Source organism: Arvicola amphibius, chromosome 17 (assembly GCF_903992535.2).
Source record: "Arvicola amphibius chromosome 17, mArvAmp1.2, whole genome shotgun sequence".
NCBI lineage: Eukaryota > Metazoa > Chordata > Mammalia > Rodentia > Cricetidae > Arvicola > Arvicola amphibius.
In genome coordinates, this window is record NC_052063.2 from 19,137,404 (window position 1) to 19,164,745 (window position 27,342).

The 27,342-nt window shown below is 39.7% G+C and overlaps 1 protein-coding gene across 1 annotated transcript in view; it reads right to left on the reverse strand.

Annotated features, from left to right (window-relative positions):
• Positions 1–27,342, reverse strand: part of Tmtc2 (transmembrane O-mannosyltransferase targeting cadherins 2) — a 388,745-nt gene that overhangs the window by 171,560 nt on the left and 189,843 nt on the right. Inside the window, exon 3 of the mRNA XM_038314716.1 lies at positions 16,558–17,386. Within this exon, the coding sequence (XP_038170644.1) occupies positions 16,558–17,386 (829 nt within the window). The remainder of the gene's footprint in view (positions 1–16,557; positions 17,387–27,342) is intronic.

Genomic DNA, 27,342 nt, shown 5'->3' on the forward strand with positions numbered 1-27,342 from the left:
GGGGCTCTGCCCTAGCCAAAGACTTAAAATGAGAATAGATTATAGGAAGATGGTCAGAGTGTGGGAGGAGGGAACTTGTTGAAAACTTAAGTTGTTAAGATTCATTGAATATTGAGACTTTGTCCCTTCCACTGTCTCTTAGCTTCCTTTCCAACATAAAGTGGGCTCCTTAGTTCTGTCACATGCTCCACTTAGGATTTTCTGCCCTGCCTCCGGCTACCATTGCTAGAAGGCAACCATTTAACCTCTAGAATTATGTCAGTGTTTGTCATAGCAATGAGAGCAATGACACACCACATCAGTAGAATGTGTAAGGAAGGTAGGGTTTAAATATTACAGTAATATAAATAAATTCCATTGCAGGGTCAGCAAGATGACTCAGTGGGGAAAGGGTTTGCTTCCAAGTCTGATTATATGAGTTTGATCCCCAGAACCCATGTGGTAGGAAAAGGGAATGCATTCTTGCAAGTTGTCCTCTGACCTTCACGCATGCATCAGTGGCTTTTCTATGACCCTACAGAAATCATGAGCACACATATATGTAGAAATACAAGCAAATAAATATAAGGCATTATATTTAACATAGTGGTAAGCACCACAAATAATAAAAGAATAAATAACGCATAGCAGACTAAAGTAAAGGTAGGGAAATTAGAGCATGCTAAGAACTAAAGTATTAGGAGTCTCATCCTGAAAATGTTGGAAATTCCAATATGAAAAACAGAGCAACAAATAAACTTGTTAGTCTCCAGCTACATATAGTCCAGTCAGGTGGATGGATACGGAGAAGACAAGATGAAGTCCCAGAGATGAACAGGGTTCCACACATAGAGTCATTAAGCCATGGCATAATAAATACAACTCTGGAGTACGTTTTATTCAAATTGTCAGGGTAGGATTTCAGGGAAGGAGTTGTGTGACAGGTTAGATTTTGAGAAGAGCACTATCCATGTCTGCAGGGCAGGCGTGCGCTGAAGCAGAGAAAGAAGAGAGGGGACTACAGATGTGAGTCATTTGCTAGCATCCTTGCCCAGGATGCAGGGAGCACCAGGTTAGATCCCTAGCCCTACATAAATCAAGCATGGTAGCATATACCTTTAGCCATATCAGGGAAGAGATGGGGGCAGGCGAAGCAGAAGTTCAAGGTTGTCATCAGCTACAAAGGGGGTTCAAGGCCTGTGTAGGTCTTAAGAGACCCCCATCTCAAACAAAAGGGGAAAACTAAGAAAAAGACAATTCAGAAAGTCACCGCAGAAATCCAATGACAAAATGAAGACAGTTCCCAGAAAGATGAGAACAGAAGAGAGGGTGGGTTGTTCAAAGGAAGGATGCAGTCTGGAAGTTAAAGATGAACATCAAGATAGCTGAGGGAGTGCTGGGCTGTGCAGGGAGTGCCTGCTTTGGCTAAGTGGAAATCTCACAATCTACATGACTAAGCCATTGCCTACTGTATCTGGAAAAAGAAATCTACCCAATTAATCACATAGTTTAGAAATATTTTAACCATGTTATGTGCTAAGGAGAGAAGGGATGAAAGGAAGTTAAGAAGGAACACAGGGTACCCAGAACTCTTTGGACCTTCAGGAGCAGCCCAGTGGGTCCTACTTGACAGAGCCTCACAAACTCCCAGTCTCAGACAGATGCCCAGAGACTGGGATGAGTCAAACAAAGCAAGACCACTTCAGAGATTTGTCCAAATAAAAAGAGCCAGAGACTACTGTACAGTCCACAAAATACCAAACAACTCCCTTCCTTGCTAAATGAAAGACTAAGAAAAACTAAAACGATCCCCCTCATCCAATCTCAGGTGAAAACATCCTTCTTTAGAGCCCCTTCCAGCCCAGCCATCTGAAGCAAAACATCTTCTCACAGCACAGAGTCTGAGACATACCAGGCTCAGCACCACATCGTGTTCTATAAACTGCAAGAACTAACAGGACCAACTTCCTTTACTCCAGTTGTCTCTGGCTGACCTAACGACACAGGGGCTGTCATCGCGTTCAATGACAAACATAATTCCTTCTCAAATTCCTATCTCCCTTAGATCACTGCTTGCAATGTAGGTCAAAACAGATGTGTAAAGAGCTACCAAAATAAAGCATAAAATTATCAGAGACATTTTTGGTGTGAAAACTGCTGTCAGCAGGGCCATTTAAAGAGAAATGTGATTGACATTTTTGTCATGGGTGTTACCAACAGATGATAGTAAAAGAAAAGATTAAAATGCTCATTTACAAAAACATAAAGCTACTCAGAGAACATGGCCTAAACAAAATTAGTCAACTAGTTAGTGATTATTTTCGTGATAAATGTTCATTTTTTTAGGTTTCAATGATAAATAGAAAGTGAAAGAAAAATCATACTTAAATTTAATAACCATTTAAATGTCAGCTGAAGTATACAAAAGTGTATTACAGTTTAAAGAAAAATACTTAAGATGAATATTTAAAATTTAATTTTCAAATGCGTATGATTTCACCTCAGTATTAGAAAGGTAGAGAATGAATCAATGTAGCTTATTCTGTTTTTTTTTTTAAATACTTGGAAAATTGTACCATATTAACCAAGTCATATTTATTAATAAAACTGAAAATTCTATATAGATTAAGAATTCTATGTAATTCCAATCAATATTTTAATGTCATTTACCAAGTAACTCTTAAAATTTATCATTAAGATAATTGAAACTCCCCTGCACTATCATATTTCTCAAATATAAAAGTAAATGCCAAAAGGTTCCAAAGTTACATTTGCAAAGATAGGCGAGCGTGATGACGTTAGTGGGTAACCCGAGCACTTGTGAGGTAAAGACAAGAGGATCAGAGGTTCAAGGTTAGGCTTGCTCCACACTGAACTAAAGATCAGTCTGAGCTACAGAAGACACTGTCCCCAAAAATTAAATAAATACATATTTTTAAGAAAGTCAAATTAACAGAAGAATATGGAGACTGTCTATGAAATGAAACAGGACCCCCTCAAAAAGTCCCTGGATGCAATCATTCCATATACTGATTTCATTGGAATAAAAATTTTTCAAAAAAATAAAAAGTTGCCGGGCGGTGGTGGCGCACGCCTTTAATCCCAGCACTCGGGAAGCAGAGGCAGGCGGATCTCTGTGAGTTCGAGACCAGCCTGGTCTACAAGAGCTAGTTCCAAGACAGGCTCTAAAAAAGCTGCAGAGAAACCCTGTCTCGAAAAACCAAAAAAAGAAAAAAGAAAAAAAAATAAAAAGTTGTTCCAAAAATGTGTGGTAACTTTTAAGTTAGAAATGAAATTCAATGAGATCTCCTGGATAAACTGGGGACAAGGGGGGCTGGTAAAGGAGAGGGGATGGGGGATGAGAATATGAGAGAACAGGATGGTCAAGAGGGGAGAGGGATGGAGTGGGAGAGCAATGAGAGAGAGTTCTTGATGGAAGAGAGCCACTGTGGGGTTAGGGAGAAACCTGGTACTAGGGAAATTCCCAAGAATTCTCAAGGATGACCACTGTTAAGACTCCTAGCAATAGAGAGGGAACCCGAACTGGCCTTCCTTTGTAATCAGATGGTGAATACCCCAACTATCATCACAGAGCCTTCATCCAGTAACTGATGGAACCGATGTGGAGATCTACACCCAAGCACCAGGCTGAGTTCCAAGAATCCAATTGAAGAGAAGAAGGAGGAAAAAGATGGAGAACTACACAGAGACAGCTGAACCAAGCTCGTGGAAACACAGGAACTCTAGACCGACAGTTGTGGATCCTCCATGGAACCAAACAAGGCCCTCCATATGTAAGAGACAGTAGTGCAGCTTGGACTATCTGAGGGGCCCCTGTCAGTCGGACCAGGAACTAACCCCAGTACATGAGCTAGCTTGTTGGAGCCTATTCCCTATGGTGGGATGCCATGCTCAGCCTTAATGCAGGGAGTGGGGTTTGGTCCTGCCCCAACCCCAGCTTAATGTGCCAGACTTTGTTGACTCACCATGGGAGAGTTTAACCTGTTGGGAGGAGTGGGTGGGCAGGAGGGGAGATACGGGAGGGGGCGGGAGGAGGGGCAGAGGCAGGAGGGTGAACTATAGTTAGAATGCAAAATAAAGAAAAAATAAAATAAAATAAAGAAATGTTTTAAAGATATCTTTTAACAGGTAATGCCTGAGTCGAGGCCACATCTTAAACTCTATTACTTCTTCTAAAATGTCATGTAATTTTTAAAATTCTTTCCCAACAAAGTTCTCAAATACTTATCCAATCCTATTATACAAAAACATTGTTATAAAAATTTATATTGAATTTCTCTATGGTTTGTGGATGGTGGCGTCCACCTCAAGGCTCGACCTTGGCATGCTATGATAACAAAGGTAGAACACAAAGAGGCAGACACAGGCAGATCTTTGCCAGTTCCAGGCCAGCTTGTTCTACAGGGTGAGTTCTAGGACAGTCAGGGTTACTTAGAGTTTCTGTCTCAGAAGAAACAAACAAAGAAAAGAAGCAAAGGAAAGGCTGAAAGGAAGTATGAAAAACTGTAAGAGAAAACTACCAGTGTGGACTCTTAGCATTGGTATGAACTTGACAGTGTTCTAATCTTGAAAACCCCTGAAAACGTCTGTGATACAGTAACCATAGCCAGTTTATTGAGAAGAAAACTGCTTTAATTTCAAAATTATCATCTGAATTTTTAGAGTTAAGACAATTTTCCCTTACTGTGAGCACAATTCTTTTACATACATAATTTTGGAACTAAAAGATAACATGAAGACAAAATAAAATTATTCCAATGAATCATCCTGTCAGAGACACTAGAAGCAACAAGAACTCAGGCATAACAAAAGTAAGCTACCTGATACCCCTATTTATAATATATTCAATCATGCATCTTCCAGATTAAAGCAAACTTAACAGCAAATTCAATTGTTTTTTTTTTCTTTCATTTCTTCAGAAGTACAACTTTAAATTTCACATTTTTCTGGATATATCTTGAAACGTGAACATTCTCAGAATATGTCAGCAAAGAGTTGTGATTAAAGACCCCACAGCACAGGCTAGTGTCTTCTCCATTTGACAACGTGAATAGAACTTGCAGTTCAGGGAATTAAATAAATATTGTCTAATTATTTTGTGGCATACTCCAAAGGACTAAGCCACCTTGAATATATTACAGGAAGGCTACTAGATACTTCTACATAAAGCTGGAAACACTTGAGAGAAAAAAACAAGATCCTTGAAGTGACTTTCAAAATGAATAGGAACGTTAAAAACTCAGGAAATGAAGCAGAACTCACTCTTATAACTCAAGAACCATCACAAGACCCTCTGAGACAAGAGGGCCCTCTCTCTGTCTCTCTCTATGTCTCTGTCTCTCTCTGTCTCTCTCTCTCTCTCTCTCTCTCTCTCTCTCTCTCTCTCTCTCTCTCTCTCTCTCTCTCTCTCTCTCTCTCCTTCTCTGTCTCTTCTCCCCTCCATTATCCCCTTCCCCCTTCCCTTTTCCCTCCATAACTCACTAAATAAACTCAATACTCTCTGCATGGCATATCTGTCTGTCTTTCACCTGCTGTAGTCTCCCACCCACCAAGGGGATCCACTAAGGCCTTGGGTAACTTACTGCTGCCCATCCTGGGACAGGTCCCCCACCACCTGGTTATAAATGATAACTCTACCCTCCTCTCCTCCTGTTGCCCTCCCCTCCTCTCTATGAGTCCTCCACCCACTCCTCCTCTGCTTCCTTTCAGAAAGGGCAGGCCTCCCATGGGCAGCAACACCTCCTGCTGCACTGCTGCATGGGACCCAGGTACTCTACAGAGTAAACTACAACTTACATGACTGCAGTTTTCTGTCTCTGATGCTTCACAATAACAATCCAAGTAGGTGAGCTTCTGATAGAAGTAGTCCCTATATGTCAAAATTTGAATAAATTATATAATTTACCTGCCCAAAATAATATCATAGTTATCTCAAAACTTACCACAGATTTTAGTTTGAATATTACTAAAAAGATGAATGAATCTCCTAGCATTAATATTTAGTTTTTCAATATTTAACAATCATAACACAGTAATCATGCCTCTTCGGGTTGCTGTAAAAGCATTTTCATTTCATTGGAAAAATGGACAGAATCAAATTTAGCAAGGGCTCTTGCTCCAATATAAAATTTATTTGTACCTTATGAATTCAAACTATAATTTCTGATACTACATAAAAACACTAATATGTAAGAATCATCAAAAATTAAAATACTTCAGTATATTAAAGGAAAAATCTCAATGTTTGATTCCTCCAATTTTGAGTAAGCTGTGTAGAATCAAAAGCCTATTTTTCTTTCCACAAAAGGACTGGAAACTGGAATTTTTCCTGTATCGCCATGCCAGAAAAAAAATGCAAAAGAAAACAAGGAATGAACTTGTGCTGAATATATTGATTAAAAACTGTTTCTATGCAGATTAAACATCATTATCCGGAAAAATTTTGTATATATTTGAGCTGTCTTTGAAATAATGGCAATATATGCTGTCCTGCGGTGACACTAAAATGCTTTAGGAAACTCATAGACACGTCTGCCCTGTCTGGTTCTGTAGAAGGCTTAGCCTTCAGACTCGTTCTGCAGACAGTATCATCCAAATTATAGAGATCAACATCAAACAAAAAGGTTAATTATGTTAAACTTTCTAATCTCGATTGCAATGGAACTGGAACTTCCCATGAGAAGGGAAACTGCAACGCGTGAATGTCATGACGGATGGAAATGTGAATTGTGGTTTTGCTATCTTTCATTCCTGATATCAGCAAAGACAATGGAGGAGGTCAGTATTCCTAATCTGTTCCCTAATCATCTAATCATCCCTTCATATGGTTCTGGGGACAAAAGAATTCCTTTCATCCCACAAGACTATTTTCCTGAAAGTAATTGTGCCTTGGTTAACTGCGAATAACAGCATAATGTTGAGTGGCAGGTAAAACAGTTCTATTTCACATATTAAATGAAAGGCATAGAGGTGATGTAAGATGATTCATTGATACCAGAATATATAGTCCATATGTTTGGATGCAATTACAGATTTTATTTCTAGTGCTTTTACTGTATAAAAAGCAGTTTTACCCTTGTTACTCTATGTTTGGGTATGCAAATGGAACTTGTACTAAATATATACTTGTTTTAAACAGTAATAAAATGTACAGATAATTTCAGTCTTTCAAGATATAACAAGGTGTTAGTCTTGACACTGTGTTTGTTCTGCAATACAGCAATATCCATGTATGCCTTTTGATAGTCACATATACCATCCTGTGTTTCAGTTTGAGTGTACCACCTAAGAGTGGCCCCTCGGGATTTTATGATAACATCACCAAATTCTACCATATATCAAACTTTAAATGTGAGCCATCCTTCCAGCCCTAGCCAAGATAACTGACCAGAACTGTTCATGGTACTTCAAACTAGGTTTTACTTGCAATTGCTCTCATTCATTAATTTCTCATTTTCATGGAATTTATCAATGGTTTCTCTTTAATTTTTTTCTTGCCTTCTTCCTAATAGTAATGTGGGCTATTAAAAGTTTCTCTCTCTCTCTCTCTCTCTCTCTCTCTCTCTCTCTCTCTCTCTCTCTCTCTCTGTCTCTCTCTCTCTGTGTGTGTGTTTTGTTGTTGTTGTTGTTGTTGTTTGTTTGTTTGTTTGGTTTGGTTTTTTGAGACAGTGTTTCTCTGTGTAACAGTCCTACCTGTCCTGGAACTAGCTCTTGTAGACCAGCCTGGCGTCGAACTCACAGAGATCCACCTGCTTCTGCCTCCTGAGTGCAGGAATTAAAAGTGTGCACCACCACCACCAGGCAAAAAGTTTCTCCTTAAGTAGCAATAGTATTTTAGGTAGAAAAGAATCAATATATTTATATTTTTCTAATATAATGACTGGTCACAGGGGAGGAATTTGGAAGAAACCAAGCATTAAATCTCTCCTCAAGAAGTTTAAGTAAACCCTCGTTGTCAATAATGCTGTCAAAAGAAGTTAACAAAACACTTGGTGAATATATCTTAGAATGACATATGGACTGAGCCTCTTTCTATCATGCTAAATTGGTTCAGTAAGAGCTTGGACAGCTGTATCAACTTCCCCCAATGTGACTCAGAATCACAATCCTGCAATGAAGACAGGGAGACTTTACACTCCTATAATGTTGCTTTGAAATAATAGAATGTCAAGAGCAAAGGGATCTTTAGATACATCATTGTGACTGACAATAAGAAAAATGCAGAAATAAGAAATCAATATGCCTGTGTAATGAAGACATTAGCATTTTAATTACTGTATTAATGTAATTATGTAACTATGGACAACACCATCCAGTCTTAAGGTAAGAAAGAACATGACTCAGATCACCAATGGAAATTATAAGAACTATTTGAAAAGAGAAGCAGTATTTGCAATGTGAGAAATTACCAAAGCTTATCTATTTCAGGCCCCGTGTTCTGTGCTAGTGGTTCACTGAGCCACCAGAGAATGTAGAGGGGAAGGAAAAAGAAAAACTTCTCCCCGGATGTCTGAGACTGTAAGCTGCCTCGCCATCCTAGGCAAGGGAAGAAGAAAAAGAAAACTGAAAACAGGAAATTGAAGCAATGACTTACTGTGTCAAAGTCCAACTTGGTTGATGGTGAGCCTCCGAAGCAGCTCTTTCTTTCTACGCTAACATTTCGTCACTAAAGGGCATGTCTTTGGCACCCGCGGAGAAGACACACACTGTCCACGGTGACTATTATTATTACTGACATTGATTATGTGCCTTACAATAGCAGAAAGAATTATCAGAGCGGCACATTTCCGGGAAACGGAAACTGTGTAATTTTGCCATTTAAGTAGTGTCTGTTTATCTTCTGTGTGTGCAGGTGTACATGGTCATGCGTACACACATATAATTGTGTATGAACAGTCTGCTTTTCTTATTTAATCAATCTGCACATGGTTTACTGATTAGAAGATTTTATTCTTTAAGAAATTCCTAATTAATCTTTTTTTAAAATCAGTTTGTAAGTATAGAGTATATATTTGCATGCTAGATTCTCTTGGATAATGTTCTTATTTTGAAAGTTAGAAAAAATCTGACAATGATTTATAAGTATAAAAATGAATTTCTTACCCAATGTCAATAATGTATAAATATTACCAGGACTCACAGTTTCCTTCTGTCACATCTTTATAGAATTACATAAAATAATTCTCCACATGTGATTTTTTAAAATAATTATATGACTTGAGCATTTCATATTTTCCCATTATTGCTTTGGACTGAGTGGGTTTTTCTTTAAAATCAATGACTAAAATACATTACCATATATGAAAAAGGCTAAAACTGTATTTCTAGAGGCAGATGGCATTTGTCCTATGAAAAATGCATTCTATGTGTTATATAATAACGTAAACATGTAGTACGAAAGGAACATATTTATCTGCTTGTGCTTTATATGGGTTGAATATTTATAATTTGATCTTGCACATGGTGACCGGTTATATTGCTCGTTAGGACTTAGAATCACCATGGAAACATACCATGTTTGTGAAGGAATTTCTAGACAGAGTTAACTAAGGTGAGAACACCTCTTTTAAACATGGTCTATACCAATTCATATATGTGGCTTCTGGACTGAATAAAACAATTAGGTGGGCATCAGTGTTCACACCTCTCTCCATCCTGACTGTGGATGCCATGTGACCAAGTTCCTCAAGCTCCTGAACCATGCCTTGTCCACAGGGATAAATGACTAACGCCTCAAATGAGAGCCAAAAGCAACCCCTCCTTTCTTCATATGCTTTTCATGTGTATTTTATCTCAGCAATGAGGAAAACTAACAAACACATGATAGAAAAAGCTAAAATTATGGATACTAATAACTTTCTTGTCCTTTGCTTGAAATTTAAATATTTCAAAATCCCAACTATAAATAGAAAACTCACAATTTTCAAATCTAATTAGTAGTCCAGATGACTCCCTAACAAATTCTTTAGTTTAACGTCTAAAGGATACCATTTGCATAGAATCTTTGAAAATACTAGTCTAAAAAATTTTTTAAAACCCACTCTTTTGAATGCATATATTGATGCACGGGAAAGTGAGACGGATTGTAAAGTCTGCACACTACAGGAGACTAGGAATCCAGAAAAGCAAGCAAGCTCTGGGGGAGAGAAGCAAGGTGTACGGATGGCTTTCACTTGCACACATGTATCAATATCCATCAAGTTAGGAGCCTGAATGGCAAACACTTTCATAAATACTAATTGTGAATAAACAGAAAATTTTAAAACTAGAAATAAGAAGTTTCTAATGACCAAGATTATCCATAAAACCAACTGTCACGGCCCACGCTTTCAAGCCCAACATTTAGGATGGCTTGAAAGCTGAGGCGGGAGGAATACTTTTAGACTTTGAGACCAGCCTAGGTTACACAGACAGTTCCAGGCCAATCTAGACTGCAGAATGAAACCCAATTTCAAAAGGATGATAACAAAATTTACCTGAAGTCAGAGTGATGGCAGGTACCTGTAACCCTAGCCACCTGGGATCTGGCGTCCACAAGATGAGTTTAGCATCAAATAAAGCATGGCTCAGTTGTTAGCTTGGCTGTGTGTGTGTGTGTGTGTGTGTGTGTGTGTGTGTGTGTCTGTCTGTGTGTGTGTATTTTAATTTGAAACCAAATGAGGTTGAAACCGAGCAGTCATTTTTATAGTAATCCAAAAAGGAATTAAACTTGACAAACACAGAACTGAGAATCGGGATCTTGTCTACTGCTTCCTATACAGGCATCAGTAAAAAACTGATATTGATTTTGATAAGAACAAATGCAGGATGTCTGACTAGTCACTGAGATCTGTAAATATGAGAACCACTATAGTCCATCTTTTAGAGTTGCATCCTATAGGCTTGCATAAGAAAAAGGGAATTAAGGACCAACGTTAGCCTGTGACCTTTTCCTCAGCTTAACTTAAACTGTTTAATTGTTCATAATTGAAAAAATTATTTAAAACAACCAAAAATCACAGTCATATATTTGCTAAAGTGAACCAAGAGCTCTCATCTTTTTTATATATTTGTTTTGGTTTCTTGAATTAGAGTCTCATGTAGCTTGAGCTGGCTTTGAATTGTATAGCTGGGGATGGCCCTGAAATTAGATCCTCGTGTTTCCACTTCCTGAGTGCTGGGAGTACAGGCCCGACACACCAGGTTCCTGGATACCAAACCTAAGGATTTTTGTGGATGCTAGCACATACTCTATGAGCTAAGTTACACTGTCAGTTTCGGAGAATTAATATTCAGTCTGGAACTTAAAATTTATAATGTGTTTTAGTGTGTGATCGGTGGTTTAGCAGATGGGATTACATATATGCTACCATTCGTTTTTATGTTTCTGTGGTCACATTATCTATAATACCTCTGCTAGTCTGTGATGCTTGCCTTATTAACAGGAAGTTTGTAAAGAGCTGGGTTCTGAATACAGACATGATGAGAATGAGATGTCGAAAGGCCACCCAGAGGGAAAAGCTCTTAGAGCAGGAGGTCACAGGTGACATCCTTTAGAAAGCCAATGACATTTACTGACACCACCTCTACTCTGACCACTTATATACTGAGTGACACTCTACATGCTAGAGGAGGAAAAGCCAAGACAGGGTCTGGGGAGGCCAGAACCGTAGCCAAGAAGGAGCCCTAGCTGTATGAAATGAGAGACACACTGTAGAGCCCTGGGAGCCTAGGCAGCTGATGCTAATGTTGTCACGTTCTACACAGGCATGGAGACAAGGAGCATCAGAAACAAACAGAGGCCAAAGAGAAAGAAACCCTGCATCTAGCTGCTTTGCAATGAATTAAATGCTTTTTGCAAAGACACATAGACCAACTAGTTCACAAAAATGTTCAGCAAAAAATAAATAAATAAAACCTTTCAAGTCCAACATGTCTTGTCCGTTAAGCCAACCATTATAGAAAATCCTCCTTACTTAGCCCAGAAATGCAAAATCATTGTGAAATTGCCAGTCCACAGTGGGCAAGCAGGTCCAGTAGTTTTTATTTGTTTGTTTGGGTTTTTTTTTTTTTTTGATATTATCAAACACAGAATGAGACAGGATTTGCAGCTTCCACCGCCTAAGTCAGTACCATGTCTCCGCCATTCGGATTTAAAGCATAAATTCACCACACAGTCACTGTGACAAGCATCGCCCATCATCATTTGCATCCAATCAGCTAATGACTGGCAGCTGTCTTTGGCATTCACGATAAGGGCAGCAGTTTTAATGTAGGATGCTTCGTGAGGCTTAAAATCATACTCTGTACGAACACATGGCAGACTGAAGTAGTCACAAATTTTCAAAAGCTTTCAAAGGAAGAAAGGAAGCAAACCCAATGTGTTGTCTCAGAAATCATTCTGAATTACTGGCTTTGAAGGCTTTCTAATCTTTTGCTAGACTTAAGTAATGCGACGAATTGAGAGAAATCTTTTTACAGAACAATCCTCCCCATCTCGTGATTGCTGAGGAAGTAACTGAAGTCAGAATTCTAAGCACTTTACAAATAAAAGGGGAAAAAAAAGCAAGAGACCTGGATTGAGAGAGCTTTGTCTGTTTCAAAACGGAAGGCCCTGTCAATGACAACAGTCCTGAGTTACAAAATGAACTATATTCTCAATCCTACCCATCATGTTTGAAAGCATTCCCCCAGTACCTGGTTCATCAATAGCAAAACACTTCACTTTTCCTTATCTCGTGCGTATACATTCTACTCATAAACTGAATAGAAAACTCACGGACAATGACTGTAATATCTCATGTTCAATGTCTCCTTTGTTAAATGCTTTCTCTCCAGAAGGCACCAGCGTTACTGGATATGTGGTATTTCTGTCATGCATGTATATAAGAGAATGCACATGCTCATGTAATAATCTGAACAAGTGTGTGTATACGCACACATGTGGAGGCTTGAGGACAACCCCATGTGTCATCCTCAGGAGTATCTTTAAGATACTACCCCTCACTGACCTGAAACTTACTGATTAGGCTAGACTTGATGGCACGCAAGTCCCAGGGCTCTTCCTGTCTCTGTGTCCCCAGCGTTACCGGGATGATGAATGCAATGCCACCATGCCTGGATGCTTTGACATGGGTTCTGGGGATGATACTCACATCGTCACATGTGCAGAACAAGCCCTTCACTGACTTAGCCATTCTCCCCTACCCATATTGCACGGAAGAAACCCCAAATTTCTTCCACCTTATCTTATAGTCTATATAGACAGTCCATTCAGACAGTTAGCAACATCTTGATGAATGTTATGAGAAAGGCAAAGAATAGAATGAAGATAGGGGATCTCGTAAAAGAGGCACTGCTGTCATATAAAACAGGGTTGAAAAGCTCACATAATGCATCGTACTGACAATGGACCCTTCTTCTAAGCCCCGCAGAAGATGTAGTGCAACACACTGAGAATTTTAAGAAAACACATTCCACACAGATGCAATGACAAAGACACAAGCTCAGGGCTCAGAGCTTATCAGGCAAACAGAAGGCATCAACACTGCTTTCAGGACCGGCGGGGAGCACAGGGAGGCAAAGCTGCGGAACATGCATGGCTTATGCCTTCTTCGTGATTGTGTGGTTTTGCTTTGAAAGAAATGAGGAACGAGTAGGAAACTGTAGGGTAGGGAATACTACACATGTCCTGATGTATTTCCAGAAATTCAATAGGATGATGCTTAAATAAAAACTAAAAGGCTGTCACAATAGCGTGTCAGGATGTCGGCTCACTCAGCAAAGAAACTGAAATGGTCTCCCACATGACAACAAGAAAACCAAAGCGAAGTGAAAATCAGTAACATCCCAGAGTCATCAGGTACCTCCCATCACAAAGCTGAGCACCACCCTGGGATCTAGAAACATGGCAAAGCCAGAGAGAACAGCAGAGGACAGCTTTCCAGGAGCAGCACCATGGGGGTCAGAAAACCATTCAGGAGGTGACTGACAATTCTGACCAATTGGTGAGCAAGCCCAGAGGAGTTGGACAACATGAAAAGTTGCTGGATATATGATTGAAGACACAGCATGAAGAAATTACTGGTAGAACAGAGAAGGAATAAATGATAAAGGAACAGGGCAGGCACAAATAACTCTTGGGTTCCCAGTCACACTGCTGGGAACGTGGAGCTGCCATCAAGTAAAAGGCCGAGGGCTGCAGGAAAGACAGCTGCCTGGAACATAGGAGGCCAAGACTCAATAACCTTTACTAATTCTGGTCAGCGAGATAGTCACTTAACTACTCTTATTAAAATGCCTAAATGACACGCCACTTGTAAAGTGTTAGCATGGGGCTTTGGAAATCAAGGTTCTTACCAGGTAGTGAACTATAGTGTTGAAGAAATGGCCAATACTTGAACTATAATGTAAAAACTCTGGTTTAAAAATCATAATCAGGCACCACAATAGTTAATGGTAAAAATGACCAATGTAGTTAAAAATGCTTCTGCCTTCTGAGTGGCAGAGACAGCTCTTTTGACCTTGGCATCTGAATTTTGCCTACCCTGTCTTTCAGCGTAATGGCATTTGACTGGATATTTTGACTTTCGTAGATAATATTTCCCAGGCTTTCTCATAGAATGATGTAATCAACAACCTCTGGGCAAAGTATATGCAATGTCTTCACTATATCTTAGAAGGAATGGGTACACCCACATTCTACCCCTCCTCTCCCTCTTCCTGTCAGCTGAAGTGCTGATGTGTTAATGAGCCATCAGGACCACATGGGCAGGGTGACCCCTTGAGATGGCAGGGGAACAAACGAGGAGCAGGGATCCCGCAAAGCCGTGGCGCCAACTTATCAGTTTCTAGCTGTACATATTGAGATTGCCACATGAAAGAATACAGCCTCTATCTTCCCGAAGATATCTTCAGAACCCTTTGTAATAGCAGTTTAGCATGAAATTTAGCCAGAAATTTTAATAAATCCCCAGAACAACACTGTGATTTAAGTAACATGATGGGAGATTTGGTTTTAATTCCTTACACGCATCAGATTGAAATGGCAAGAAAACCCACTGACAACACAGACTTGTTCTAAATGTATATAGACCACCGAGGAAAAATTAGCTGAAAAGCCTTCTGCAAAACCTGTAAAGTTTTTTCTCCTAGAAATTCTTGGTTAGAGCCTTATCCACTCCTTAGAAAAGCCACATGCGTGATTCTCAAAGAGAACTGAAGAATTGCATGGCATGGAGCAGCTCAACTCTTCCTTCTATTCTCACTAAAAGCTTCTGCAACCCAGGGTGGAGAGATAGCTCAGCAATTAAGAGCATTTGTGGCTCCTGCAGAGAATCCAGGTTCCGCACACGCAAAGGTCGGTCACATGGGTGTATGGTTCCAGGTCCAGGGAACCCGATGCCCATTTCTAGACATCCACACTCAACAGACATGCACATGGTGCATATAAATAGATGCAGGCATTCACTCACACACATAAAACAAGTCATTCTTTCAAAAACTCTCTGTAAGTTACTGGAAGTTATAAACAGAAACAACTCCTTGGCATAGAGAACTGTGTCTATCCTCGATGAACTCTTGGCTTAATTTGCAATAACTAGACAAGGATGTCAAAGTCACTTCTGAGGATCTGGATCTACAGAAACATATCCCAATCTATTAAGAGGTCATTTCTTGTACATTTGGAAACATTTTGCCCCTTTGATATTTGTGGATCTTGATGCAGTCTTATGTCAGAGAGAGAGAAGATCCAAGTTCAAATGTGTACCAATAGCTATAACTTATAGGCTAAGTGAAAAATTACTTCAAAAAATGTACAGTCAGGCACTAATTATTGTGATGTATTTCTACACTAATAAAAATGCATCTTATTTCCTTTTTTTCTCCTGTTTCCACCACTATCTAGACAGTCTTAACTGTGATAACATCTTTTGGTTCATCATTTTGTATTTTAACAAAAACAAGACTCTGCATTGGCTAACATAATTTCTCTACAATGAAAGCAATAAAGAAAGGTATGGTCCATATTCTAATTCTATAGTAAAAAGATTTTTCCCTTAAATTCTTTTAAAAATCTTAAATTAAAATTAGACTAACTGACAGCCCCGGGCATATTTAATCTCTGCAAACCTTACAGTAACCACACCTATACCAAGACACAATAACAAGACTCAGAGGCAGCTTGCCTCCAAGTCCTGTGGTTTCCTTATGCAGAGCTTGAAAAACCAGACGTAGCGTATATTTAAGTGAAATAAACTTGACTTTCATCCTACAGGGAGACAGACAATTGTTAATATTTTAAAGTGCAGAAGGTAGGATTCTTCTAAGTTCTTACGACAGCTTTTTCTTCCAGTTAATACAAGTTCTATTGCTCCTGGGGAAACATAACCAGGGACTAGCTTCCTATTGCAAGCATGTATTACTGAATATGTGTCTCAGTTGGTCTTATCCTGTGTCTCTACATAAATAAGGATGGAAGGGACAGGGTTAACATAAAAAGGATCTCATCTGTTACAATGCTATGAGAAGGCTGAAAGTCTCAAGTGTCTAGGCAAAAATAGAAAACGAAGCATTTACCTTTGGCTGGGTTTACTTTTATCCCTGACCTATAGAGCATCTCTTCATTTTGCCAGTCTCCGTTCCTGATCGCAGTCTTGAGTCCATAGAAGACAATTAACATTGCTGTAGCGTAAAAAACCAGGCTCTTGAGAAACCTCCTTTGGACTTTGACATAAAGGGCTCTGGCACCCACTGTGATCAGAAGGCAGAAACCCATACTGGGAATATATAATACTCGCTCTGCAATTACAAAGCCGACATAGAAAAACAGGTTCGTGGCAGGAATGAAAGGGATTATCAACAAAGATAAGGACAGAATAACAATGTTCTCTGTGGACGGGAGCTGAGTTCTCTGTGATACGTTATTTTTAATGCCATTCTCTGCTTTGGATGCAAAGCTGGGCTTAGCGTCTGAGTTCCGGTACTCTACATCTGAGTGGCAGCTGTGGCCATTTGCATTCTGCTTGCCGTTTGACACAGCTTTCCCATTGCACTCCCCGTCTACACTTGGGTTCTTCAAACCACAGTAGGCAAGGAACAGAAGTCCAGAATAGAAGGCCACAGTGTGGAGATTTCTCCAGTCGCAAACTGTTTTGAGAAGAGGCACAGCATCCATGGACCAATCGAAGCTCAGGGTGTCTGGGCAGAGCAAGAGCCAGAGGTTCTTGGTAGGCAAATAGAAGAAGGTGAGCGTGCGAGCCAACAGGCTGTCCGAGTCAGCTGCCGGGTTGTCGGAGTTGGAGAAGCTTGGTGGTTTGTTTCCCATCCAGTATAACCGGGCACACAAGAGGCTGGTCCCCCAGAAGGTTAACAAGCTAATGCTGAGGAAGAGAGACAAGTTCTTCCGCTGAAAGCAAAAGAGAGGGAGGAAAGTCAACATCAGCACCATGACTGCACCGTGAGAACATTTCATTTAACACTGCAAGCTGAAATATGTTTGCAAAGGGCCACTTAAAGCACAGCCTTCCGTCTCAAGCACACGGCTTCATTTGCATCTCTTTTTAAATACGCTTAGGGAAATTTCCATCCTCAAAAATGACTAGAATCCTAGGTTGTACATAGATTTACATAAATATCTTTTCCACTCACTTTTGCAGTTCTAAAATGCCAGTGATCAAAGCATCTACATTCTCACCTCTAGAAGAAGAATTCGACATATTTCCCTCTCAGTGTAACGTGACAAGGAAAGAGTAGCAGTCACCTAATGACTTTATTTTGTAATGCAGGTTTCATAGAGAAAGCAAAGAGCAGTCCCATCTGCTCAGGGCTAAGGCATCCCGCCCTTTAGCCACATCCACGCCAGATTCAATGTCACTGTCTTGAATCTCCTTGCAGAAAGTATAAATCCGGTGTTCAATGGCTGACTCATACTGTCCCTACACTAGTAACACACAATGTCTAATAACACTCCTCACAGGATACTTTTTAATGTTTACAGTCTTTAAACTAACTTTTCGCGAAGTTTTTCCTTATTTTAAAAGAAGATTCTGAAATAAAAAAGGAAAAAAAAAAACCATGTTCTTAAGTTTAACAAAAGTAAAACACAGCTGAGTGTGAAGCACTCTGATAATGTCGGAAAGACGGAGGCAGAGGCTAGAAGGTCCCAAGTTCAAGACCGGCTACAGCTACGCAGATCCTGTCAGTGAGGCACCAAAGGTAGAGGTGTGGGTCAGCAGCAGTGTGCTTGTTGAGAAAGTACATGGCCCTGCCTTCAATCTCCAGCAAGGAACAAGGCAAAACACAGGGTGGCATCTAACTAGCTAAATCCAGAGAGGGAGTAAAGGACATAGGAGTGGTAGATAGCACAGCCCCCTGTTCTGATACACTCAATCTAGCACCGTGGTGAGGTTTGAAAATGGGGAAATACCACGCTGTTTTCATTACTGTAGCTCTCTAACAGAGCTTGAAGTCAGGGACGGTGATGCCTCCGGATGTTATGGGGAACATGCATAGGAACAAAATAGGCCCCTTAAATACAAGAGACAGTGGTGTGACTTGGGCAGGATATGGGGTCACCAGCACTGGGACCAGCACTAACTCTAATGCATGAACTGACTTTGTGGAGCCTATTCTCTGTGGAGAGATACCTTCCTGAGATGGGGGTGTGGGAGGCCTGGTCCTGTCTCAACAAGGTGATGGGATGGATTTAGTTGACTTCCCAAGGGAGGTCTTAACCTCTCTGAGGAGCAGATGGTGGGGTGTTGTGGGGGAGGAGAGCAAGAGAATAAGAGAGAGGGGAAACCGGGATTGACATTCAAGAAAAAAAATAAACAAATAAATAAATAAAATTTTAAAAAGGAAAGAAAGTGGGAAAATAAAGAATACTATTGAAGGGACACTAAATCAGTAAGTTAATATTAAAATGCTTCCAATAGAAGAACTTCCAAGGCCGTGGGATTTACTACCACATTTGAGCTATTGTCTGGCAACTTACGCGTCTCCTGATGCCTTCTCGGTGGATGATAGAAATGGTGATTAAAAATGTCTGCTTCTAATAAAACCAAGTCTCCATGCGAATCTCTAGTCACTCATCCCTTAAACCTTTTCTTCATTTTTTTAAGATCTTCAAAAGTTTTAATTTCTTTTTCTATTTTTTTTTTGATAGAGTTTCTTTGCTTAGCCCTGATTATCCTGGAAAGCACTCCAGGATATAATATATATATATATATATATATATATATATATATATATATATATACTAGGCTAACCTTGAACTCACAGAGATCTGCCCACCTCTGCCTCCCTAGTGCTAAGATTAGAAATGTGTGCCACCACACCCTGGTGAAAGTTTCAACTTCTAATTTAATTCCTATAGTTTGATTCATGCATAAATTGAAGTTTAAAAGAATTCCATTGAATTGAGTATTGAATTTTTTTTCCTTAAGTGAAGTTTCTTCTATTGCCGCTCAGGCATACCTAATAACTCGAATTCGAGCCACAACCTATACCTGGAGGTTACATAACGGGTGTGTGTTTTCGTTTGTTCTTGGTCTAGTGTATCAAAACTACACAGCACTGTTATTTATGAGATAGACTAGGTGGTGGCTCATATATTGTATAGTGAGTCTGATGCCCTCTTCTCCATCAATGTGTACATGCGGATAGAGCACTCATGTATTTAAATATATCTAAAAAAGAAAAGATGTCTATCTTTTAAAAATGTATAGGCCTGAATACAAAAACAAGCAGTGACTCATAAATAAAAAAAATAAAATAGAAGAAATTTTTTTTTTAAATTTCAATACAGCAGTATAGTAACAAAGGGCAGTCTACCATACTGATTTAAAGCCACAAGGCAATGAAGAGAAACATTATGTATGCATGTACATAATCAATACAAATTACTCCATCATAATGAAGACAAACAAAACATGCCGGTATACAACGGCATAGCAGGTAAAAGTCAAGTTGTAAAATATGAGTATTAAATGACGGACATACACGTATTTCAAAAATCTGTCTGAGTCCAAATTCCTTGACTATTGCTGGTCTCCAATTGCATCCACGCTCCAGCAAACAACGCATTTACATACTCCTTATGGCTGTGTAAAAGCTGCATGTGGAAGCCCACTCATCTGCTGACAGGCATAGACAGAACTGGGCTAGTAGAAAGGGTGCTGCAATACAGACGGGTACTGTAGCAGCATGCTTGATCAGAAGAAAACCTGAGTACTTTAACAACATGACAGCGGAGCACTTACACTCAGAGGAACTACAGTCCAAACTTGTCTTCAGAAATATTCAAAAATGCCAACAATCCGCATCCGGATTGTTCAAACAGGAATCTTATTGCCAGGTTCTACACTTTGTTATTTTATTTATTATAGTTATTATAACATTTATAATTTATATTAGTTTCCAATTAAAACATTTTCTTTCCTCATGATTGTTCGGTGGGTATCTCACAGGGTCCCACAGTATATCCCTGATTGGCTTCAAACTTACTATAAAGACCAGGCAAGCCTGGAACTGAGACAGATCTGCCTGTTTCTCCCTCACATTTCCTGGGATAAAAAGGATGGGCCACCATGACTATTTTTCCATGTTCTACTAACATGTATAACTACTTTGTCATACCTACCAGGATTTTTGATAGAAACCCCCTTAAATGGACAAGAACAATCCAAACAGTTGTTTTACATCTGATTTCCTCCAACTAAAACATCTAGGAATCCTCAGAGCCTGAGATTTGTAGGCATTGGATAAATGATTAACTAACTTTGACCCTCAAACTGTATAAAGCCATTTCCTACTGGCATTTACGTTAACATTTTAAACTTTGTTAAGTCAAATTATTATTCCCAATGTCACCCAGAAAGTCTCATAGAGAAAACAATATCCATATGACACGAAGAGACCATATCTAAAACCTTGACTGCTGCTACACACAGAAATACAGCCTTATATCTCTTGGTGACTATGGTCACGGTCTGTGTACCTTCTGTGGGTCTGTCCCTGTTTGTCCCCAACTCCCCTCTACCCACTTCCACCATCTCCATGTAAATCAGTTTCATAAATTCCACAGCAACATTTTTTTTCTCGATACAAATCCACCTTAAGATAGAAATAAACACGGGGAAAGTAATACATGCTCGGCTCACAAAAAAACAACTTGGACAGAGGATTTTGCCAGCTAAGAAACAGACAGGTTTTCAACAAGATTTAACACACCTATTTGCTTACAGAATGGCATAGATCGACAATATGGATCAAAATATGCTCTAAATCCTTGCCAAACTTTTCTTTAAGTGGACCAGGAAAATCAACTCTAGTCTCCATACTTGTCATGGGAAATTTGTAGAGGAATTTTTCAGAACTACCAAGATACAGAAAAGCCAACGAATGGGGGAAAAAAAACATGAATATAAGGTTTGCAGTCGACAACTTTTCCACCTGAGTCACACACTAAACTAATAAAAGAGCAAAGCCATAGCTTAATAGATAAATTTGTAAAATGTATCTTGAAACATCAAAATGATCACATTACATATAGCCCAAAGAACAGGAAATAGGGCTGGTCACTTGTCTTTGTACTTTTGTGGAGCTCTGGGATCCTTTGAGAAGAAAAGAAAAAAGAAAAGAAAAGAAAAGAAAAAGACAAAATGAAATTAATCCACTTAAAACAGCTCCCTCTGTGATTCATGTGGAAACTGTTCTTGAAGAACACAGTTTCAACCTAGTCTTCTGAGCTCAGATTTTCAGGGACATAAAAGAAAATGAAAAGAAATATGTAAATCTCAATGAAACAAAAATGTAAACATTCTGCCTTGGAGTATTACACCCATCACGAGACTCATTTTTGGCAAACTAATGAGAATAAATTACTTAAGCATAAGGCTCATTTAATTCCAAATTAAGCCCTTGGCAATGATAGCGCTTCTAAGAATAAAGTAGATAAAAATCAGTTCCCAAAAGCCCTAACAGAGAAAAGGTTCTGCAGACATAACAAACCATACGCCATCTATTTTGTATCTGGCATTTAACGCTGAAGTCACAGCTTTCCTTTATCAATAACACAGAATTTCTCGTAGAATTTCTCTTGCCCCAAATAAGTCTCACTGGATCTTTACCTCGAAACATGAATATAAATCCACCATGGTTTGAACATGTGACAAGAGAGAGACATGTATGAAAGTATAATCTGGAATTATCTCCTCCTAGAACATATTTCTGTGCTTAATCAAAGTTTTTTATATAATAAAGTTGTCCATGAAGAAGTCTGTTTAAAATGAATAATAAGTTGCCATAAATAAAGGGCTTCTAAGTGTGATAAGGAGTTTTTTTCCCCACACCCATAAACGGAGAAGATGGAAGAAGTTTTGTGTCTGGTATTTTAGAACATGCAAAGACACTCAAAAACTGGTCTTTGTCAGTGTATGGGAGGAAAGAATTTGAAGATTGGGTAATAAAACTTTTTTTAATTTAAAGAGCATTCATTTATTCTGACTCTATAGCACACAATAATGATTCCCATCAGAAGTCATTAGTACATCAGCTAAACAGAGAATTTAGCATAATAAATCAATTATAGATTGAAATTCACCTATGGCAATTTAGAGATTATAATTCACTAAACAAAGTTTTCATAAAAGGGGAGAGTGGGCATAAAAATCTAGATATCCGAGCACATTGAATGCACCTGAATTAATGGAACATGATTCTCTAAGACTAATATTATGCATATTTGATTCAGTACAGTAGGTGAGGTTTTTCATGTATATGAGTGCACGTGTGTGTGTGTGTGTCTGTGTGTGTGTGTGTGTGCATGCGCACACACAAGCAAATATCAGTACGTGCACATGGTGTGACCCAACTTGGACATCCACTGTCTTCCTCCATTGTCCCACACCTTATTTGTTTGAGACAGTGAGTCACTAACTTGAACTTACTGATTAGCAAGTCTAGGTGGAGAGTGAACCTCTGGGATCCCCCTATTTGTTTCTCAGAGCTTAGACAATAGCTGTGTGCCACCAGGCCCGGATTTTACTCCCGGGAATCTGAACTCTGGTTCTCATGCTCAAACAGCAAGCAGTTTACCCACTGAGCTACCTCCCCTGTCCTCTTTCTCTTAACTCAATTATAATCAAAATATTAGCCTATTTCAAATCCCTCATAATCATTATCTACACTTTGGACACTAGATGTAACAATGATCGTTTCATTTGAAATAAAGTTGTCGGGAAAAAGAAATCCAAGAGAACCATGTAGAATCACAATTGGAATGTTTAATAATTTTACTAAAATTCTTGTCAAAACTTTTGCCTATTCACCTCTTAAGTGATTGTTATCTTGTATCTGGATCTTTGCTCTCTAATACAACTTTCTAAGAGAGAGTGAGAGAGAGAGAGAGAGAGAGAGAGAGAGAGAGAGAGAGAGAGAGAGAGAGAGAGAGAGAAGAGGGAGAGAGGGAGGGAGGGAGGGGGAGAGAGAGAAAGAGAAGAGGGAGAGAGGGAGGGAGAGGGAGAGAGAGAGAAGAGGAAGAGAGGGAGGGAGGGGGAGAGAGAGAGGGAGGGAGGGAGGGAGGGAGGGAGGGAGGGAGAGGGAGAGAGAGAGAAGAGGAAGAGAGGGAGAGGGAGAGAGGGAGAGGGAGGAGAGGGAGGGAGGGAGGGAGGAGAGGGAGGGAGGGAGAGTGTGTGTGAGAGAGAGAGAGAAGAGGGAGAGAGGGAGGGAGGAGGAGAGAGAGAAGAGGGAGAGAGGGAGGGAGAGGGAGAGAGAGAGGGAGGGGGAGAGAGAGAGAGAGAAGAGGGAGAGAGGGAGAGAGGGGGAGAGAGAGAGTGAGGGAGGGAGGGAGAGAGAGAGAGAGAGAGAGAGAGAGAGAGAGAGAGAGAGAGAGAGAGCGAGAGAGAGCGCTTCTGGACTGATTCTAGAGTTAGAACAGAAAATAACGAAAATAAGCTTAGAGCAACCTATGCTCAACACACACCTAGAGTAACAGTGCGAAGGAACCCAGCTGGAGTAATCTGAACAAAAACAAGCGAAATAAGATCAGATTATAACTTAACACAAAGTGTAAAACATGATGAGTCAATATGACGTATTTATCATGGATCTGCTTTTGTAAAGGAATTCTAAATAAGTTGTGTGCATATCATACCTACAAAGAAGGAGAGTATACTTCTCACTCACAGCTAAATGTGACTTGGACATAACCGTTTCCATCCCATAACAGTACCAAAGTAGGAGTATTGGAAAGAAAACTCTTTCCTGTTGAGAAACGTTAAAAATCAGTCTCTTCGGGGTGACCAAAGTCAACTGTAACAATGACATCATGCCGGAAGCGTACATCCTTGATATGATGCAGCGGAACTGTGACTCTGTGATTGTACCTTTCCCCTCAAAATTCAAAGCCGTCTAACTCGTTCCTAAAAAGCAAATTCAAAATGAAGACAAAGCCTACAAAGTAGCTAACTAGGAATCTGCAGAACTAAGTTTTCAAAAGCAGGAGTTTCGAAAACTGTCATGACCAAGACCTTTTGAAGCTACAACCAATACATGTGATGTTCTCTCTTACATGGTATGGGGAAACAGCCGTGGGATGTTGGCATTAAAGGAGTCATGAACAAGTTATAGACTGTTGTTACTATTTCATCTGTATCTGAATGCAAGATGGTGATGACAGAGGGTACAAAAATGTGACTTAACATCTAGATTTTTATTTACTTAATTGTTCATCTATTGGTAAACCTGTGCTTTCTCCTAAAATAACGTCTTTTTTAAAAAATAGTAAAAGCTAAAGCTCTTCAAAACCAAATGAAATTAAATAGGTAGGCTTTGTTACACCAGCACCTAAAAGCTGACAGCAAAGAAAACAATTATAAATTAACACTGCAGTAATATCCTTACTGCTTCCTATATGGACTTCAGTGGAATTCAGGTTCACTGACCACGGCTGTTTACATGTCAGACAAGGTGACAGTAATTTAAAATTGTTTTTTTGACTTGCTCTGACACTCTACAGAATTTACAGTGTATTATAGAATCCTAATCGAAGGTAAATATCAGGGGAAATACTCTTCTAACCCTATTGCTATGGTGTTTCCGTTGGCATGGTGACCCATTCTTCCTCATTAAGCTAACGTGGGGAAATCAAGCAGCTAGCACATTTCTTGCGTACCCATGGCAAGGTCCTTCGACAGCTAACTATTTGCAACTGAAGGACCCAAAGAGTTCAATTAGTGGGACTGCACGGGTGTGCCACAGCCCCTAACCCACTGCACGAATAGCAGGCTTGTGAATGCCAGCCTCTTGAGTAATCTTGTTTAGCTTCAAATAAGAGGTTTAATGCTTCCCACTGGGCAGTGCGCTATGGTCAAATCAGGTTAGCCACAAAACAATCCCGCCTTTATGAAGAAAATATATGAAGAAAATACCCTCTGTCGCCTAAGAAACAACAGGAACAAAAAAAGATGCTTCACACAAAAGTAGACACCCCTTTTTAAAGTATCAAAACATTTTGGGTTGTACTGGACCCTTTCCACATATTTTAAATATAACTGAAGGGGAAATTATAAAATCTAAAGAGCTCACAATTAACTGAATTGGGAAATTCTATCTCCTCTCAACCGGAGAAACCCCTTGCAAATGCACTTCCAATGCCAATGAATTAAACTGAAACATTAAAAAAAAAAACTCTGTGTGGCTTCCGTGCCACAAACTACCCCATTATGAGATGCGTTCCAGTCTCATTAATGAGGTAAGCATGGGAGCCCAGCATTTTGCAAACATAAAGAGACAAATTATAATGAGACTTAACTCAGTGGGGAAGCTGCCACACAGTCCTCTTCTCTCAAAGATATCATAATGGACAGCTACTTAATGAGTGTGGGAGTTTTCCGATACAAATACAAAAGACACCATATGCAAAGGAAAATTTTTAACATACAAATGCTGCTAAAGATGCCTAGCTACTTGGTCAGTGTTCTTAAGAGCATAATTCCAGTGCTCTGTTTTTGTCGTTTGAGGACGGCAAATATGGAGTAGTCCATATCTAGGGGCCAAGTGACTTTGCTCTCTCTTACAAGTGAAAACTGCAGGCTTTCACTTGGACACATCTTAAGCATCTTACGTAAACCTTGTCTTTCTTATCAAAATGTCAGCTTATAAAGTGACAATAGTTATCTTGACTGGTGTAACTGAGGCACTCTGAGTTTCTGCAAGAAGGTTTCCACATGGGAGAGCTTGTGTTTTATCATCCTGCCAGTCGACAGCAAGTGAGCCTACAAGGAAGTTCCTGCACTGTGCTCCGGCCCTCAGTGGGGCATCTTTGCCCTTAGTCATTCCCATCAGACTTGGGCAGAAATGGAAATGACAGGGCTACTGAAGACAGGTGATCCCTATAACTAAGCAAGAAGTGGGCTGCCACCTCGACCCCCACCTCGACCCCCACCCCACCCACCCCCAGCTGAACAAAACAGAATAAAAAAGCTTCGAGGACATCAGTCGAACAAAGCGGGTTTACTGGTGACTGGATTCTGGTTCACAGGGAAAAATAAAAGTGTGGACCGTTTGATTAGTTCTCTCTAATACTGAAGATGTATTAGCAGCAGCAAATGTCTGATGTATGGATCTCAGATGTCCTTGGCTACTCCAGAAAATGCCTTAAAAACAAAACCTAGGCATGGATAGTATGGGGAAAGACTAAACAATAACCGGCAGGAAAGAATGAGGATCCTTCGGGCTGAGGCATCATGTTATTCAGGAGGGGGGGCTTTCAAAGCGTAAAACAGTCATCCTCGATGATGAGATTTATGTTATGAATAAATGGGATCAAATCCCCAAAGCATGAACACGCACTTCAGTGTCTTCTACTAGTCAGACAGAACTAATCATGAATGGCAAGCCACACAATACACTCCCCCACTGTATAAAGTTGTTACCTAGTTCATGTTATATAGCAATAGGAAATACTAATAAAGCTGCCAAGTGGCAATGGGCCAGATGTTTAGATACAAATAAAGACATGAAACATTTGACATTCAAGTTCTAATTTGATAGCATCTCTAAGGATACATATTTTTTTCCTTGACGGAGGCATCGTGGCACTAACACATTCTTGGAGCCTGCTCCTGGTAGCTTCTCAGTGGATAAAATCCTCCTGTAACTGTTGCACACCCAACTCCTTTCCTCCACATTTTCAGAGGTGAAACTCAAACTTGATCATGTACTCATTTAAAAAATTGTAGTTCGGAAATTTTAATGTTCTGAAAGTTCACAGGCAAACTTCCCTGGAAGGTGGGGTAACAGAAAACTTGAAAACTGTAAAGTTCCTATAACACTTGGTGCTTTGACCACAATTTGAATGCA